Genomic DNA, 21,312 nt, shown 5'->3' with positions numbered 1-21,312 from the left:
GACTAGATGATGAACTGCGCTTTGTTTCTCAGATAAACTAACTCAGAACTTTTAAACTCATTTATTTTGAGGACTCCAGAAGTCTAACTCAGACATCAATCAGTAGTTCTTTTCCACCTTAACTCTTGGTAAGACAAAAGATCTAAAACTCTGAATATAAGGAGAGTGCTATTACACAGTTCAAGTTTCAGAAAGAAAATAATATAAGATCTCATTTAATTTTTTTTATTTTGATACTTTATTTTGATATTTTATTTTATTTTAGTCAGAAAAGTTTTAAAAATCCTTTTTGTTGAGAGGCATGCCTAAGGAATTTTCTCCTAGGCACATTTTAACTTTTTAAAATAATTTCTCATATGAACAAAATATACATAACAGTATGAGAGAGGATTTGGTCATCAGTCAGTTTTAAAATTATCAACAATTGCTTCATGTGTAATTACCTATACTCCACACAATTGCTTTTATTATCATATTCTCTTGGTTCTTCTTTTTCGGGCCAAATTATATTAACTGTAATATTTTGACAAATTGATAAACCAGGCTAACCCACACTCCTATTTGAATTTGAGGATTTCCATATCCTCAGAAAATTCTGCCATATCTCCTCACAGCCAGTTGCCAACTACCATCCATAAAAGGGACTACACTTCTGACTATTTAAAACAAATTTATTTAAAAGAAGTTAACAAGGTCCACTGGAAGAAGATGTAAGATTGGCTGCAAGGATTATGAAGAAAAGAAATTCTACAAATTCCTATTTATTTTTGGCCCTCAGTTTTGACTAGCCATTCCACCAACATATTATGACATATGTTACATAAGGCGTATTGTGGAAAACACAAAAGAAGAAGAAATATAAATATAATAAGTAGTAAAGGTAAAATGGAAGTTTTGGAAGACAGCCAAAGAGAGAGAGAGAGAGAAATGGGAATAGTAAGTCTCAAAATGTCCTCTCTAGATTCAGCTATATTACTTATGTAAAGAATCCCTTATACACTTGCCCCTCAGAACATGGTCTGTGGGCCAGAGACTGAATCTCAAGCACAGCATTTGTACCAACTGAGTAGGAATTCACATTGTAACAAGATCTGATGTTGACTGGTATGCACATTTCATTTTGAGACACTTTTCTCTTGAACATATTATATGACATGCCAAAGAGAATGGAAACTCAAAAACAACATCTTATGTAAAATAAGAATACTCATGGAATCAGCAAATAGACCATTTAACATAAAGAAAACTTCTTTTGACTCTATTACTGTCTAACCCAACCAGGTATTAGAAGGTAAAATGAAGATACATTTTAGGTACCATTTTTTTTCTCTGTTTGCTTGGGGAAGGAGGTCAGCATCAAATATGAAAGAAGATACCATGATTGCCTTATGTCAATGTTTTTTCCTGATCATTTGTGCCTTCTATAGTAACCCCATTAGCTGTCACACAGCCTATTAAAAGCAACAAATTAAACTTGTGTTTATTTTACTTAAATGATGCTCATTAAAATTTCATGTTGTATACAATTGCTATCAAATTTTATGTGTCCAATTAATATTACATTAAATGATACTTTTGTAATGGAACAACTAAAGGAAGCAGATGTTTGAATTCCTAAATGCAGGTGTTAAACAGAAGCAATACTTTGGAATAATTTTCATATATTGTATAATTTTAAAAATGGTTTGTCAAGAGACCTAAATTTTCTTACTTTGACACTGCTTAGAGCTAGGAGCAAGTGAAAATTGAGCATAGAATTATAGGAAAGAAAATGAAATGTAAAAGTGACATAGTTTTGTATAAATTTGTGAGACATGAAAACTCAAAGAATCTCCTAATTTTTAATATTAATAAAGAACTATAAAATATTTGCATTATTTTTTATAATTTGATTTAAAGGAGGTCATTTTGCCTGAAATCTTTTGTAATTTACAAATGGAAAATCTCATTAAATGACTTCAGTATAAATGAATTGAGATATTATATTATATGCTTATGAAAAATGCTATATAAACCCTGTCTAGCAAAAAAAACAGAATTGATATTTTTGTTTCTTTCCAATTTTCTGTTAGATTTCCTTCGTCTCCAAAATTATCTAAGATCCACAAAACTTTTTTATAGTTAAAATATGATATTTTTTTTTCCTAATGTGTGAACTGAATTATAATCATATATTTTTTCAAAACAAGATATTTATCATTTAACAGGATTTATTTTTTCCTAGTATTTATGGTCCTTACTTTTAAAAGTCAATCAGTAACTTTTAAAAGTCAATCAGTAAAGTCATATTTCTCTGGAAAAGAGTAAAATGCAATTATATATATATATATATATACACACATACAATTGATAAGTATATATATACTCATCAATACATCAAATTCAATGTTATTTTAAAAGTATTCAAAGAAAGAAAAATGGAGCAATTGAGTTGAGATTAGTTGGTTGTTGTCATTGAAATATTTTGAAATATCTTTAGACATTTTTTAATCCACAGTAAAATAAAATATGTGCTGTATGTGAAGAACTAATTTCTAGAAAATATAATTGTTCATTTTATATTGGAATGATGGGAAAAATAAAAAAAAAAGCATAAGAACTGAACACATTTTCTTCTCAATTCAAGATTTGTTATAATCATTTCTTGACCTTAGTCCAGCATTTTGGTTTCTAAACTGTTGAAATTGCCCTCTTCATATCAGCTACTTCAGACTTGAGAAATTATAAATTAAGTAAAAATATTATTAAACCACTTATTCTCACAGAAGAAATAATCCCTTAGTGCAACATATCAGTAGGTGAATTCACATCTTGAGGAAAATTGTCTCACTGGTGCTGAAACGGAATTCTCAGTCAAGGGAAGAACACTTTCTCCATCTCACTGCATCTATGTATTTAAATATTGAAAATGTTCAGATGACTGCTCCATCTTTTCTTTGCCAAAGATCACCACTGTCTCATCTTAAGTTTTCTTGAGTAATTTTGTGTTTGCCTTGTGTTGCTTATGTGAAAATCAGAGTGAAAATAGATTGTGCTTTAAAACCTAGCCAGATAGCCAGTAATTTGCTCTTCCTGTGTCTGTGACTCAGAGAAGTAAGAAAATATTTTAATGAAACTTCTGAGAGAAAGGGGAGACTTCTTTTGTAAGTGACCTGCATTTTTCAAATGGACTACAAAAAGTATTTTTTAACTTAGTGTAATATAGGTTAAACTTATATCACCAAAGAAAGAACAATGCTGTGTGTGCCACCATTCTGTTCTATATTGGTACTTAAACCTTCGTGTTTGTTTTTAAGTAGTTGCATATTTTTTAGCAAATTGAGATACTTTAAATACAAAACTAAGGATAATTGCTTTTTAAAATCAATATAGGCAAGAAGAGTTGTTTTCCATGTCTTGAGTACGTGATGTGTTATACTTTGAAAGATGTCACAGGATTTTTATACTCAGATTTTATTTACAGATGTAAAATATTTGAAAGAAGAGGATGCAAATCGCAAGACTTTCACTGTCAGTAGCACACTGGATTTCCGAGTGGACCGGAGTGATGATGGAGTGGCTGTAATCTGCAGAGTAGACCACGAATCCCTCAATGCCACCCCTCAGGTAGCCATGCAGGTGCTAGAAATCCACTGTAAGTAAAACTCTACTGCTCCCTTCTTTATCTCAGCAGCAAATCTCATCTGCATTTAAAATCATTTCAAAATTACCTGAAATTACAGCAAATGTGCAGCAAAATCTATGCTCATTAGTATTAATCACGTTCAAAGGGAAGTACTCCTGGTCTGAGTGTCATTTTGACAATGAAGGAAAATAATGGAGATCTCATAAAGTTAATATTCCTAATTATGCTTAAAATTCAGGCATGATGTATGTGTATGCATGGTGGTTGGGGAGAAGTAGCATGGCTATATTAAATCAATTTTGTAATAGGCAAACTTGGTTTCCTGGCTATGCTTTTAAAATTAGTTTTAAACTTTTCCTATTAGATATTCTGTTTCAACATAGAGACACATCATCATCATCATCATCATCATTGTTATTTACAATTAATAATAGTAACGTTAATTGTTTGACTCCAAGGTAGCAGTGCTAAATGCTCTCAGGGCATTAACTCTCACAGCCCAAAAAGTTGTGTGAGCTGTTACCTTGATTAGTCATAAGTTACACTTGAAGCTCAAAGAGTTTGGAGGGTGAGTCACACAACTAGAGAATGGTAGACTTTTGATCATAGCAGTTTTAATATTAGCAAGGTACTAAGGATATAGGAAATGGTTCATATGTATTTTACCAAAATAAAACTGGAGGGATTGAAATAAATAAGACAAAGTAGAAAATAGAAGACAGGAGTTCATATTTTCCAAATTGCATGATGAAGATTTTTCATTGCTTTTACTATCTGTGATAAAATTGTACTATCCACTTAGAATTTGTCTGTCATACAATTACATTGAATCTAAAATTGCTGAAATCTAAATATTGGTTTTCTACAATGTCTCATTACATTTTTTTTCTCGTTTGTTTAATCAGCAAGAATTTATTGAGTGTCTATTATGTCATGATCATAGTTTTGGACACTGCAGTTATAGACAGAACAAGAAAGAAGAATGATAAAACAAATTTAAATTGTCTCATTGTCAAAACCATCATCAACACTATCAACACAAAAAACCCTATTTCTTTTATGCCATCCATTCTAGATATGAATGATATAAAAGCAATATAAATAAATACAACATATAGTGTATCATATAATGATAAGTACTATGCAGGAAAAATAAACTAGTGGAGGTAATAAGGATATGGAAATGGAAGTAAAGTGAGTGACTGTGAGTATGAGTTTGTGTATGTGTGCGCACACTGCAAGAAAAACTTCCTGAGTTGGGACTATGCTTAGTATTTTTATTTCAGAATAGCAAGGATGTTAGATGCAGGACAGGCTGAGTAAACTATCTGCAGGGCATGCAGATAGTTAGCTGCAGGATGACTGGCTTCTCTCGCCCTCTGTCTGGTTCTTTATCACCTGTTTGCTTCAAGCCCAAATGCCTAAGCGCCCCACTAAAGGTCAAACCCTCAAACCCCTTCTCAAGGCCAAGCACTTAACCCCCTTGTGTGCCAACAAGGCAGCTTGCAAACCTAGAGACCCTACTAGATTTGGGCTATAAAAACTCCCTCCTGCTGTGCCCCTCTCTCTTGCTCTCTTGCTCTCTTGCTCTGTCTCCTTTGCGTGCGTTTTCTCTCTCTCTCTCTCTCTCTCTCTCTCTCTCTCTCTCTCTCTCTCTCTCTCTCTTTCTTTTCTCCTCTGTTGCACTGCTGCAATAAAGATCTCTTGGTTGCTCTGAGTGTTGTGGTCACTTTCCTTTCAAAGGATACCAGTGTTACAACTTGAGAATGGCATAACATAAAATAAGTATTAGGATAAAAGACTAGAGAAGTATCAAGGAGAAACTATTTCATTTAACTTTTCATTGAGAAAATGTTATCTAATTATAATATGTCCATTGCTTTCAAATTATTCTTATGTTATTAGCTATTTGAATTATTATAATTTAAAAAAAGAATTTGTATTGGATTAGTTCATTAAACGGTCTTCTCCTTCTCAAAGCAGATTCAGCAAAAAGCACATTTTAGAATCCCAAGTGGAGATTATCTCCAAAATTCAGCACATGAATTTATAGAGTGACCTTGGAGAATTACTGAAACTGCTTGAACTTTGATTATAAGTTAGACAATTAATTCCTATAACAAGACAACTTAAATCTAGTTTGTGGCATTTAATGGACTTTAGATAAATGTCAACTGCCTTCCCTTTCCTATTTCTTCTTATTTCATCAAAAGTTCTTTTAAAATATAAAAAATTATGTTATTTGATATTTTGAGAAGACCCAGATCATCAACATAATAATTTTGAGCTTTTATACATATATATCAAGCAAAGTGATTACAGGCTTATAATCGCTTATTTAACTGTAAATTTCAACATATGATAGAAGAAATATTAGAGATTAAATTATAAGAAGTTTTGAAGACTAATGGCATCCCAGATTCTGCCAATTCTCAGGCAAGTTTAGATTTATTAAGTTTTCTGTGGTGAAGAAGAAGACATGTCAGATGAATTATTGGGTGTAGGCAAGAAACGAGACTTGTTACAGGATTCAGGCTTGTGTTGGTTTTCATAAAATACTCTGAATTAAGTGCTGTCTAGATTAGGAACATTTTAGGGATGGGTGTATTGGTAATTTTACATGGAAAATGAATGGTAAAGCAGAAGAGGGTTTGTAATTATGAAGATACACTAATTAATAGTGCTAATTTTTGTGGTTGTTGAGTGTCTTGATCTTTGTATTGTTTCATCATCAATTATGGGTTAGACTTGATATTATCTGTTTCCACCCACAGTCATAGTATCTTTATATGATTATTGTTTATATGCTAGAGGATGGTTTATGCTTGTTGAGGTTTTTTTGCGGGGGAGGGGTACTGGGGATTGAACTCAGTGATGCTTGACTGCTGAACCACATCCCCAGCCCTATTTTGTGTTTTATTTTGAGACAGGGTCTTAATGAGTTGCTTAGCACCTCCCTGTTGCTGAAACTGGCTTTGAACTCTTAATCTTCCTGCCTCACTCAGCCTCATGATCCGCTGGGAATACAGATGTATGCCACCAGGCCCAGCCCTTGTTGACATTCTTTAAGCCTAGCTTAAATGTGCCAAGTGTCTGCTACCAAGGTTACCTTGGAAATTCAAAAGTACATTATGTACACTACTAATTTTTAGCTGGTTGTTCACCATATATTCTTGTGCATAATTAAGCAAAATTTCATGGAGTAAAGCAATTGAATTGACTAATTTTTAAATTTTTACTTGAAATATTCTGCACTTCTAATGACTGCCCAATTAAGAATAGCATCTCATTCTATCATGGTTTAATATGTAAGTGGCTGGAAGGCAGAAACCAGATCTATTTAAATTATTTTTCTTAGCATCTAGTATCCCATCATTCATGTATGTGAAGTTAATTAAAGCTAACTGATGGTAATGCTAAATGTTCCCTTAAGGATACAGAACATTCCCCAGAGATGAAATGAGTGGAAGGTGGTGATGGGGCAAACAGCGACAGTCAGCATCAAAATTAGAGCAAATTGAGTAAATTATCAAATTCTCCATAAACACCTAAGGATGATGATAATACTTTTGTGTTTATTTCTAGGGACAATAGATCATAACTTCATAAAAGTACACATGTGCAAATACACGATGTACAAATTTCTAAGGATTTGAGAGGGGGAAGCTAGAAAGAAGACTTGGAAAAAAAAAGTGTTAGGTTTAGCATAGTTTCGGATTTCTCCTTTGCTTAACAGTATTCCTATTGTGAATGACCTCAGAGTTCAATCCAAATGGAGAAACATATAGCAGTTTGGAACCCCCAGAGAAGAGAGCATTTTTTTCTGTGGTGTGTAAAAAGGGAAGCTATATATCCTTACAATAATGGAAACCTTTATGATCCTGTGACAAAAATACTATGCTGTTGTGGAAAGTCAAGTTTGACAGAAAATAAGAGGAGTAGAACACGTGGTGCCAAGGAGCATAAAAATAAGAATGATAAAAAAAAATAGTAGGAGGTATTAGGGTTAAGTTTTTAACCATGTAACCTTATTATATATAATTTAGAAGGTTTTAGCCTATAAAATATATCACAATAACATGTATTTTTAATAAAATATTAATTATACATTTAAATACTGCCACTTTGATGAAACAGTTTTAAAACTAAACTTTAAAAAACTGCAGACTTTTTGCTATGAACCACAAAAGCTTGCAAATTTCAAATAATAGGTAAATGATTACTTTCCAACTGAAAAGCTGTGAAAGTCATGCTTTTGTTTTTGTGTTCAAGATGAAAACTCTTATTCATCTTTCTATTTTTACTTAGATCTCCTTGAAATAATAACTTTTTTATTTGTCTGATTTAATTTTTAGAAGAGATTGTATGAGTCAGATTTTATTTAATTCTCAGTAGGAATGATATATCTGCAGTAACTGAAAGAATTATGCATAGAATGTTCATAAATTGAATAGTTGTTTACACACATGGACCATTAATATTTAAAATAGTAAATAATGTACTTATGATAACTTATAGAGGAGACCCCACATGTAAGTCCAAAATAATTCAATCTAAGTAATAACATAGGGAAGAGAAGAAGAGTGGGAGGGATTTAGGGGAGACTACTACAGTGTTAAAATTGTGTGTTATATGAAATCAAGTTAGCTATAACTTTAAATAAAAATGCATTATGTACATTAAAAATAACAGAAAAAAAACTTGTTAAATGACTTTATTAAATTATATCTTTATAAAGAGTTAAATGGTCAATTTACATCCCAATCTATATATTGGATGATTATATATCCTTTCTCTTATAGCAAGAAATAATAAAGTTAATCCATATTTCCTATTAGCATCTTACATTTTAAAATGTAGCAAAGTATTTGTAAGCAATTTATGTAATGTGCTGTTTTCTTTAAGAGAAATAGTTTTTGCCTTGAATAACTAAATTGGCAACTATATGTTCTCCCTGTTTTCCAGATCATCCAATGTACTCCATCAATTCTCTTTTCAGTTCCCCTTCCCAATAAAATAGAAAACATCTTATTATTGTAGGAGAGAATCAATGTAGGTGGATATGGAGTTCCCTAATTCTATTGTTTATATCTTCTTTTCCACTGTGAGTAATCAAGATTCATAACAAAAATGTTTTCAAATATAGACATAGATTTTTATCATTATATTTTTGGCTACTTGTGTTTTTCTGAACAGAAAATATTGAAGCCCCCATCAACCCAATCCATTTTACACCAATCTGTATACTTGTCTATCCCTGGTCAGGTTAACTTGTCCTATGTTAATTTTATCAACTGTGCTCTCAATTCTCTTCTATGTAGTTTAGAAAAGACACAATTAAATGTTTCAGGCTATGTAAGCTCATTAGTCAGGAAGGTGTATGTTCTTGGTAGCATTTTAAAATAACATATCTTGCTCATCTGGCATCTCACTTGTGAAGTGCTGATTATCTAATTATCTTGTCTACTACGAATTATCTATGGTCCAGGGGCACAGAATAAAAAGAGAACCCAAAAAGGTGAAATAAAAACTATCTTTAGGTTAAATTTTTCAGAAATTAAAATAGAATGTTCTTTTGACTAACAAAATAGCATGTTTTTGCCTGTGAGTACCTTGGACGGATTTTAATGGAGTCCAAAATATTTTAAAAAGTTGATGAGGGGGCTGGGGATGTGGCTCAAGTGGTAGCGCGCTCGCCTGGCATGTGTGCAGCCCGGGTTCGATCCTCAGTACCACATACCAACAAAGATGTTGTGTCCGCCGAAAACTAAAAAATAAATATTAAAAAATTCTCTCTCTCTCTCTCTCTCTCCTTTAAAAAAAAAAGTTGATGAAATGTTACAAATGCTAAAATAACAAAATAATCTAAGTCTGTTATCAAAAGATGTTTTATTATATTAATAAAAGTAGCCTAGTTTGAGATCTCTGTAAGAGAACTCAACGTATTTTTTAAATTTTCAAGGAAAATACATTTGTTACAGTGTTACCCATGGTAAGTATTACTTGTACATTTTGTTCATTAACAAAATATGTTTTATTTTGTAAGTAACAGGAATATTTTATTCATGCCCTATAATATAAGATTGAGTAATTAAATCATCAAATATTTCAGGCATCTGAATTCAGTGATTCAAAATGTTACTATAATGTTTTATGTTATTAATACTAAGGAACAAATTCTGTGTTTTTAAATCCAAGAGGAGCCTATATCTGTGAGTTGGTATTGAAAATTTTTAAATTAATAATAAATTCTTATATTAAAATAATACAAAGTGCTCTAGGCTTTTCCTATTTGCTTATCATAAAGATGTGTTTTGAACATGCAAATTAATATCATAAATATGTAAAATAAAACATCAAAAATATGGAATGTATGTATATTAAGGGCAAAATGTATATATTTTCAATTACTATTAAGTTAATTTAATAGATTTTTTAAAAAATAATTTAATTTAATAAATATTTAATTTAATAAATTTAATTTAATTTAATAAATTTAATTTAATGAATATTTTTCAATTGTTCTAGTTCTACTTTCTAAAGAAATTATCACAGATAGTTGAAGATTTTGAATAGAAAAATACATAGAAAACTACTGTAATAAATTAGTATGTTAGACAGTATCAGATTAGTCCTTGATATACCGGGGAAAAGCATCATCCATGTATGCTATCTGGTCCTCCAACTTTTATTTTTGTTTTAACTGATAGACTTTCTTTTTAGGGCAATGTTAAGGTGAGAGAAAAATTGAGCAGAATTTACAGAGTTCCCATGTACTTTCTCTCCCAATCCAGACACCTCCTTACACATTTCTTTATAACTAATATCTGACATTATTATTTATATTAATTCTAAGTAAGTGAATTGACATAGAAGAAGAAGATGATGATGATTGCTATTATTATTATTGTTATTATTATTATTCTGGGTATTGAACCCAGAGGCACTAGACCACTGAGCCACATCCCAGCCTTTTTATTTGTCTATTTTTTATTTGAGATAAGGTCTTGCTAAGTTGCCCAAGCTGGTCTTGATCTATTAGATCTTATCCTGATTTTCAATTTTTTTTCTTATTGAATTTTAAGACATTTTCATATATCTTAGCTAAAAGTCCTTTTATATATATATAATGTTTTTTTCCAGTATGTACCTTGTCTTTTCAATCCCTTAATTGTAACTTTCATAAAATAAAAGCCTTTTTTTAAATGAAGTCCAACTTAATCAAATTTTTATTTCATGGATCATGTATGGGATGTTGTATCTAAAAAGCCTTTCTGATCAAACACTTGGAAACTTAGACTTTTACTTTATCTTCTAGAAATTTTATAATTTTATGTTTTTTATAGTTTTATGTTGAATACTTAAATCTATGATCTATTTTGAGTTAATATTTTTTTAAAAGAGTAAGTTTTGTGTTCATGACTTTGAATGTTGTGAGGACAAACTTTGTCTATAAAACTAAAAGTAAACACTTATTCTTCACCAACATCTTTAGACTTTTTCATTCATCTCCTGAATTTTCTAAATTTTTTGAGATGTTTTCTTCTGTCAGTTTTTTTTCTTTTGCCATTATGATCAGAAAATGAAAGCTTCTGAATTCTGAACTGAGATTATAAAGGGTAAATCAATCAATTCGAAAGAAAACAGAACTATAATGATGGTGCTTTGATTTCTAGACTTCTTTTAAATGTCTATGAAACAAAATTCAAAACCTGGAAAACTTTATAAACAAAGAGGGTCCAGGTGACAGTAGTAATTTGCCGCAGTCTGGCTGGGCACAAGATCACGAGCCACTCACAGCTTTGTAGATTCAAACAGCAATTCTTTATTCCAGAACTCACACTGGCCCTCTACAAACACGTTCTGGGGAAATTCAGGTTCTGCCGGCAAAATTCACCTACTCCACCAGGCTTTGAATCCCAAAAACTTTCTGAATCCCAGGAGAACTCAACGGGAACTCAGGCAGCAGGACACGCCCTATTCCCAGCAGGAATAACCTTAAACCTGGAACTGCCTTAAACCCAGATTGTTCTAAACCAGAATGCCCTAAACCCAAGGAGCAGGATACTCCCTAAAACCTGCAGGATACACCCTAAACCTGGATCCGCCCTAATCCAGTAGGATCCTCCCTAAGCCCGGATCCACCTTGGTCCTTGAGCAGGGTCACCTTTCTCAAACATACATGCAATGTCACAGCGAATGTCCAAGGCAAGTCCATTTCCACGAGTCCTTCCTCTAAGCAACATGGGGTACGCTGGCAAGGAAATTTCGATGTGTCATTCCTACTTGGCAATGGCCCTCAGCAGTAATTTATATCATTTTTACATAAACCAACAACTGCAGTAGGACTGTCTGATAGTTTTCTGCAATGGTAGAAATGTTCTATACCCAGGCTCAAACTGCAGTCAGTAGTCAGTGATATGAGATGACTAAGCAATTGAAGTGTGTATCTTGTGACTAAGAAACTGTATTGAGGATTTAATTTTAATTAGTCTACATTAAATTTAGGTAGCTACATATTACTACTCATTACTCTATTGTTTTTTTTCTATTGAGTTGGTCTTAGGATGTCCTAGTACTCTTTTTCATTTTCATCATAATTTGGGGACAATCTATGAGTTAATGGTACAATAACTCTAGGATGCTGAAGTCTCAAGACTTATTATAATATGGAAGTGCAACAACACCAAAACTTGAAAACTTATCATACATTTAAGGATGCTTTTGTATCAATATATCTTAAATTTAAGCATGTTTCACGTCAATGTATTCTTATCTTACCTGCAGAATAAGATCCTTTAAAATCTATTTCAGAAAGAAAATTTTCACTTTGTCATTTAGAAAATTCTCTAAGAATTACAAATCTCAAATTATATTATTCCCTAAATATAACTGAAAACTGCCAGGCATTGTGGCACATATATTCCCAGCAGGGTCAAAAAATCAGCTGGAGGATCAAAGGTTCTAGGCCAGCCTGGGCAATTTACTGACACTGGGTATCAAAATAAAAAATAAAAAGGACTACGGATATAACTCTGTAATAAAGCACCCCAGGGTTCAGTCCGCGATACTAAAAACAAGAGCAAAACCAAAATCTATATCAAATACACTTTAAATAATGTAAGATCAAGCATATAATTGTAAAAACATATGAAATAAAATAATGTATTGATTCATTTTTTGCCTGTATTTTTATGGCCTCTAGATTCTCTTTAAGATCTTCCTTGAGGCTCATTTTTTATGGTAAAGGCACAATCCTTCTGATGTCCTCTCAACCCATTCAGTTTTACACATTGCCAAACATATCTTCTAAAATTTATTTCTGAGTCTGTTACTCACTTAAGATGATTTTTTTTACTGCTTCTAATGTAATGTCCAGACTATTGAATCTGACACACAAAGCTTTGAAAATAAAACCCCCTATGATGGTTCTCTCAGTGTTCTTTCCCATATAGCACACCCTACATGATTTCACAGGCCTCATCTATATCCCAGTTTTTTGTTTTGTTTTTCTTTTACTAGACACTGGCCTTTTGTTCATCTGCCCTCCTCAAATGCTATCCTCTTTCTTCCCTCCACAAAAATTCTACCAGACCAAATACTGTATATTCCCTGAATAATTTAAATGCCATTCCTCTAGGTAGCTATCATGATTTCGTTAAATGTGTGTAATCTATTCCCTAAGTAACTACCACAATGCATCATGGGAGTACTATGGTGCCTACAATTTTGAACTTTGTATTTTTTAAGCTATATTTTTTATTAATATTAAATTTCTATGACCTACTATTTTTTATGGATGTATAACAGTTGCACAGAGGTAGTACTATGCCTTGTGCACACAGTAATTTATAAACATTTGCCAAATAAATGAATGATTGCCATAAAAGTAATTTTCACTAGAATTGGAAGGAATTTAACACATTGTTGAAGGGAAGGTACCTGATAGTTTTGATCATTACCCAAAGAAATCTGAGTTAAATGGAAAGTGAGAGTTTGAGTTTTATTTCAAAATTACAGAGAGAAAAAATAAATTGGACATATTAGAAAAAGGTAATTTTACACATAGGAAATGACTAGCAGATAATGCTTTAACTGAAATGGTTTTGGATAACTCTTGCCATATCACCTAACAACACCCAGTAAAATTTGATGGACCTTGAGATATAGGTCAAGTTTGATTTATAGTGTTTTATTTCAAGTATCATCATGGTCTTACTTAGACTATTTAAACTTTTATTTCATTTTAGGAATAAACAGTAATACAAGAGAAAACCAAATATCTCATTAATTATGATGTGTGAGAGAAAGGGAGAGAGAGCAGGGGAGAGAGGGAGAACGGAAGAGAGATGTTAGACACAGAATCCAGAAGCATCAATAGACAGGAGTTAGAATATGCAGATCATATGGAGTCAAAGAGTCTTGGCCTGGATTTTAATTCAGAGAGAGAAAGCACTGGTTTTGAGGAAGGAATGTAAAACAAAAATTAATCCCTGCAGTTTTAAAATTCTCTAGTTTTCCTCTTTTGTAGTAACAAGGAATGTATCTATAGCTAATAGAGTAGATATGAATATTTTAGAGGAAGGCTTTAATGGACATTTTGAGCCAGACAATTCTTTATTGTGGGGCTTGTCCTGTGCATTTTACATTATTTAGTAGCATTCCTGGATTTAATCCATTAGATAATACTGGTAAGCCCTACATCTATTGCCTTCATTTCAACAATCAAAAATGTCTATAGACTTTGCCAAGTATATTGCAGTGCAAAATTTTCTATAGAATTTCTATTTCAGTGTGAACTCAATGTGACTTCACTAAGGTGAGGAGGTATATATTTTTCTTTAAAATTAGTGATTACCAAGAAATTTTTATAAAGGTGTTAAGTCATTCTTTTGTTTGGAAACCTTTTTATAATAAGATTGCAATAAGGCAAATATTTACAAATCATTCATCTGTAAAATACTAACAAATCACTATTAAATTTCCCTTAATAAAAAGATTTGTTGTTAAAATATTTTTGTGTTATTTCTGAATGAGAATCACACCTGAATGCAAATAATAATAAATGAGATAAGAAACTAAATTTTAAAGGAGTATTTTCATTTATCAAAGAGAAAAGCAATGAGAGGATGATATGAGAGAGAGAGAGAGAGAGAGAGAGAGAGAGAGAGAGAGAGAGAGAGAGAGAGAGAAAGGAAGAGAGATGTTAGACATAGAATGCAAAAACATTGATAGACAGGATTTAGACTATGCAGCTCATATGAAGTCAAAGAATCTTGGCCTGGATTTTAAGTCACAGAGAGAAAGCAATGATTTTGAGGAAGGAATGTAGAACAAAAAGCATTAATCCCTAGAGTAGTGTCAGAGAAAACAGGAAACACACACTTGCTGAAGTGTGTTATGATAAGGGGAGAGAAATATCAAACCAATTTATGCTTGTGGAACTTAATCAAGTCACTCCTTTGAATTTTATTTTCATAATTTGTTTAATGAAGACAACATTTCTCTTATATACTTTACAACACAGGAAGCTGATGTATATGGAGCATTTACATTGACAAGTATAATTTGTCAAATATTGGATTAATGTTCGGAATTATTTGAAGATAGCTCTGAGAAGTAAATTGATTTTATAGCACATTTGTGCTCCTAACAACCAGATGGAAAAAATTACAAAAGGCCATATTAATTGATTCAGCAAATATTTAATTGAGATCTGAATTTGTTCTAGCCATTGAAGATACACCAATGAAATACATAGGTTTGATCTCTTCTCTGATTAGCCTGCTTTCCTAAGCATATGCTTGGTGCTTGGTAACACCATGTATGAAAGCTAACAATCTTGAAATGTTATCTTGTGACTGTTATAATGTACAATGCTGTAATGTTACAATTCTTTGAAGTCATGGGGAGTAGGGGTACAAGCACTATGCTGGTATGTTTTAGGAATTATATTAAAGGATCATTAAATGAATGGATCATTTGGGAGTATTCACAGAAAATAATTTTTGAGGACAAATAAAATTACCAAAATAATACTTTCATTTCAATCAGTGGCCATGTAATATCATAAGCAATGCATGACTACTGTTTACAGTTTAAGTTATTTATCATTGTTCACATCATATATAATACAATGTGGAATGATCTCATAACTCAGTATTAGGTGATAGTCTTTGGTTGTTTCTCTTTGGTGGTTTGCTCATCATTCATAACAGGCTAAATACTACTTTTATATAACTGTAAGCCCCTGTTATGGTTTGTTAATTACAGAAGAAATAAGGTTGGTTTCTTATTGGTAGTTTTTTTTTTTATTTAAAGCCTCTTTTTAAATGCTTTAGTGTTGATAGATGTCATTGAACCACTGACACCAAACACTTTAAGAGCTGTTCTTTTAAGATTATTCATTAGGTGTTTAATAATAGCTTCATCACAAATCTTTTATTTTCTAGAATCTTTGTTAAGAATATAGAAAATCCATTCCATTGGATCAATATCTTTATTTTGATTCTAAGTCTGATTCATCCAAATGGAATGTGATATTTCCTTACTTCACAAGTTAATACAACCTTTAAAAAGAATAATATTTGGTTTATTAATCTATCTCTCCAACTGTAATTATGTTTCTTCCAAATGAGCCCCAGTATTTTTCAGATGAAAGAAAAAGAATACTTATGGGAAAATTTTTTTTTCACATTTGAAAATATTTTAAGATGGATTCTGAAGAATGATATATTTTCCCCTAGAAAAGCCTTAGAGAGATCATTTAACTTTCAAAATAACTGCATATTTTGTGTGGCTGCTAATAAGTACTAACCAGTATTTGTGAAAGAATAAATACATCTTTTATTAAAAGCTTGTTCAAAACTTTCTCATATCCTTGCATTTTGTGAGAAACATTGTAATTTATTTGTTTATTTATTCAGCCTTGTTAGTCAGCTTTTTATCACTGTGACCAAAATACCTGACAAGAACAATTTAGAGGAAGAAAAATTTATTTTATCTCATTGAGTTTCAGTAGTTTAGTCCATAGTGGGCTGACTCCATTTCTGTGGACTGAGGTGAGACATCTTGGCAGAAGGGTATGGCTGAGGACAGCTGCTCAGTTCATGACATCCAGGAAGCAAAGAGAGAGGAAAAGGGGACTCCGGAGAAGATGAAACCTTTCAGGGTGACTCTCCTCCTCTAGCCATGCCACACCACCCACAGTTTCCACCTAATTAGTTCATTCAAAGTAACATGTACTGATTAGCTTACTGCTATCATAGTCCAATAATTTTATCTCTGAATATTTCTACATCAGTACAGAAAGTTAGGGAGGACACCTCATATCCAACCTAAAACATTCCTTCCCTGGCTCCCAAAGCTTATGTCCATCTCACAATGCAAAACATGTTTAGTCCATTTCCAAGAGTCCCATATTCTTAACAGTCTCAGCATTTCCCAAAAGTCAAGTCTAAAGTCTCGTCTGAGATTCAAGACTCTGTGAGCCCCTGTAAAAATCTAAAGCACATTATGTACATCCAACATAAAATTGCATAGAGTAACCATCTTAATTCCACAAGTTATAAGTAGGATTATAGAAAGAAAGAATGAGAAAATTCTATAGCTCTACATCCAGCATCTGGGGTACATGGCATCTTGATATTCTCTCCAAAGGCCTTGCATAGTTCTAAGCCAGTGCCCTTGCTGAATATAGCTCATATGGTCCTCCTAAACTTGCTTTGTTTGATTTATGCAGTTTTCCTTAGCAGACATCCCACATTGGCATCTCTTATTTTGGAGGGTCTCCACTTCAGGTTTGACTTTCTTCTCACATCCTCATGCATTAACCCTTCAGAGGCAGCCCACAGGAACTCTGATCATGCTACATTCTGCCTGGCTTCCAGGTCTTCCTTTGACATCTCAGTGGAAGCTTCTATGAGACCCTAACTCTAGCATCCTTCATTCCTGCAGAACCAGCACTATGTGGATGACACCAAAGTCTTTGCCAACTTTTGCAGTAGCTCGGATCTGAAGACGCATGATTAAATAGATAAAGATCTTGCATCTTGAGTGCTCAAACATGAATGAAATAAACTAAGTGCAATATTTTATAACATTACCTATCCTGAACCATGGAATAATTTCAAGCTAATTTTTAACTGTTCCCTGTTGTTCATATCTGTGTATATTAAGCACATTCATATATATTCAGTAGACACAGGATTAACAGAGTTGACCTATACTTTTGCACATTAGCAATTTTCACACTGTTTTAAAATGTCCTCAAATAAGTTAAATAAGGGCTTCATGTATAGGACAAAGTTAGAGTAAAGACATAGCAGCAATATAATGTATTTTTTTCTAACCCTTCTAAAAAAAGTATCACTAGTTGTTATAACTCATGGTAACTCATTATATGAGCAGCTTAGAAACAGGACATTGTTTGCATCCCCAAAGTACTGAAGCAAGAACATTATTCTGGTTTGTAAAGAAGTATAGTAGAATTAATTCATGTTGCTTCTAGAGAGTGAAATAGAGGAATTACTTCCATAGCAGTCTGGAATTACTATTTAAGTAATCTGTTTAAGCAATATTCCCAATGCTTTGAAATATATTTGTAATGAAAAACTACAACCTAGAAGAAAACCTACAAATAATTTAAGAAATAAGACTGTTCATAGACAGCTAGCTCCATTCCTTGAGGCTCAAGGTGAGACAACATCATGGCTGAAGAGTGTGGAGGATAGAAGCAGCTCACATAATGATCAGAAAGAAAAGAGACTCTACTTGCCAGATACAATATATACCCCCAAAGCACATCCCCTCCTCTAGTCATACCCTACCCTCCTTCAGTTACCACCCTGTTAATCCCCATCAGGGGATTAATTAATTGATTGGGTTAAGGCTCTCATAACCCAATCATTTCTCCTAGGAACATTTCACCACATCAGCTTTTGGGGGACAACTCACATGTAAACCATAACACTAAATAAACAAAAGCAATAAAATTTCTGATGCATCTTAGTATAAATTTGGTACAAATTATAAAATATTTTTTAAAATCCTTAATCAAAATTTTGTTGGTGCCTGCTGCACAGATAATTGCTCTTAAATACTCATGTCACAAACCTTAGATTAACTTTTAATCTTAGCTCACATTTACATTAATTAAATGTATACTGCTAATTGTCTTCCTGTTACAAATTTTCTGCCTTAGATATCCTCAGATAATAATTTTAAAATGATTTAAAGTGGGAATGTCTTTTTTAATATAAGCACTACATACATACACTATTTTTCTCTCATCATCTGGTCTTGGCAGGAGAAACACTCAATTTTGAACAGATTTATTGAAGTATTATGTCAAAATGCTAGATTTGATGACCATAAAATGTCAGTAATTCCTATTTATACATGTTCATAGCAATGCACACAAAATTACATTAGTAACATGTCAGATTCAATAGAAGTATGATTACTGTTCTGAATTTACTATCAAATATTTTTTAATAACAGGAAGTCATTTGTATTCTGACCAATTTTTACTTAATGACAAAAACCTGTAATTATTTTTATTTTATTCTTATAAGTATTATATTGTATCCATTAGGGAGTTGACAAGAAGTATCAGGTTATTATTACATATAACTATATAAATTCTTATATAGAACAAGAATTATATATATATAACTATAATTTATATAGTTATATATAACTATATAAATTATAAATTATATATGACTATATAAATTATATATAAATTCTAAAATATATATATGTATGTATGTATATATATATATATATATATATGCTCTTTTTTACTATAAAAGGCATGTTAGGGTAAAAGAATATAAATATTATTTACTTGTAACAATTTCTCCAAAATATTTCTTTTAGTAAGTGAAAACCACATCTAAACATATTTTTTATATTATTTATTTTTTGCATATTAAAATGAATGGATGTTTTCAGGAAAGGCATGCTACACAATAGATTTTTATGATACTGATTTTATAAAATAAACAAATGTATACATTTACTATTGGTCTTTTTACTAATCCAGATATGAATAAAAATGAGAAATTAAGTACTATTTAATTCGATTTTTCCACTGCCAAGTCATCTATTAATATTTTTTAGTTTATTTTTTTCTGTGTCTGTATTTCTTTTTTTTAATTGATTTTATTTTTTTAAATACACAACAGTGGAATGCATTACAATTCTTATTACGTATATAGAGCACAATTTTTCATATCTTTGTATATAGAGTATTTTCACATCAATTCATGTCTTTATACATGTACTTTGTTTTCTGTTATTTTTGCATTACAATTCTTATTACATATATATACCACAATTTTTCATATCTCTGTTTGTATATAAAGTATATCGACACCCAATTCATATCTTCATACATGTACTTTGGATAATGATGCCCATCATATTCCACCATCCTTTGCTAATGTGTCTTATTTCTTAAATTATTTGTAGGTTTTCTTCTAGTTTGTAGTGAACCCCATATAAACTTTTCCTCCTCTAAAATTGTTCTTGTCAGTTCTTTTAGTCATAGCAGCAAAAAGGTGTCTAAAACATTTAGTAATTATTTACTAAGCATAAACTTAATATAAAGCACTATGCAAAACACAAGATATATCTATGACTTAAAAAATACATAAGGATGAATAATATGTAGCAGATGCATCTGAAAAAATTAGAGGGTAACTGATAATTACCCTTAGCATATGCCATTTAAGATTTGAAAAATATGTAAGAGTTAAAATCCTCCCAAAATGTAGCATTTCTGACATTTTATATCAAGTCAAGATGAAACATTCTTTAAAGAATCTGGAAGAAAGCATAATTGCATGCAATTCAAAGGATGAAATAGAAAGTTAAAGGACAAGAAATTAAAGAAAGACACAGATCATGAAAGACTTAAATAATTTAATAATTTTTCCTTTTATCCTGACAGCAGAGATTAATATGTGAGGTTTTTATAAAAATGTTGATGTGGGCTTGAATGTAGCTCAATGGTAAAATGTTTGCCTAGCATGCACAAGGTTTAGGTTTCAATTGTCAATAGTGCAAAACACTAAAAAGGTAAAAAAGAAAAGAAAAAAAATTGTGTGATAAGATTCTTGTTTTGAGAAGATAGTTTTGTTTAGTTTTACAGTAAGATTAAGATGGGCATAATACTGTTGCAAAGGATACCATTTTGGCAAATACTGTTTTGGTAAACTGGACCAAAAAATGATTTTGGAGGTATAAAAAATGTGTGGATATGAAAATTATGTAGGAGATAGATCAACTGGATTTTATGGATAAATTATAGAAAACAAATTGTTGATTAATTGGTTATAGAAATGATACAGGAACAAGAGACATCTGATGGTATTTTATCAAACTAATACTTGCTGGAAGAGAGACATGACAAAGGGAAGGCTGGGGGCTTTGAGTTCATTTTAGGCATATCAAATATGCCATGTCTTTAATATATCCAAGTGGACATGCTAAATATAAGGGGTAGTGTAGCTCATAGAAAAGAATTTCTCTGGGGTCTAAATCTGTGAGTGATTAATAGGTAGATATAGGTGTGGCTGATAGACCAGAAAGAAAGTTATGTGAGAACAGATTCTGAATCATATTTTTCCTGATCTCAAAATTTTAAAGGCTAAATATAAAAAAAACAATTAGAATAATAA

At 31.7% G+C, this 21,312-nt stretch overlaps 1 protein-coding gene across 4 annotated transcripts in view; it reads left to right on the top strand.

The window, feature by feature from the left end:
- The window catches only part of Cadm2 (cell adhesion molecule 2), a 1,002,559-nt gene that overhangs the window by 864,689 nt on the left and 116,558 nt on the right, over positions 1–21,312 (top strand). For all 4 annotated transcript variants that reach the window (XM_040286941.2, XM_040286940.2, XM_005334176.4 and 1 more), the window contains one exon: positions 3,464–3,634. In XM_040286941.2, the coding sequence (XP_040142875.1) occupies positions 3,464–3,634 (171 nt within the window). The remainder of the gene's footprint in view (positions 1–3,463; positions 3,635–21,312) is intronic.

This window comes from Ictidomys tridecemlineatus, chromosome 3, assembly GCF_052094955.1.
Source record: "Ictidomys tridecemlineatus isolate mIctTri1 chromosome 3, mIctTri1.hap1, whole genome shotgun sequence".
Taxonomy (NCBI): domain Eukaryota; kingdom Metazoa; phylum Chordata; class Mammalia; order Rodentia; family Sciuridae; genus Ictidomys; species Ictidomys tridecemlineatus.
Note: the sequence above shows the minus strand (reverse complement) of the source record. Positions and strands in the feature narration are given on the sequence as shown.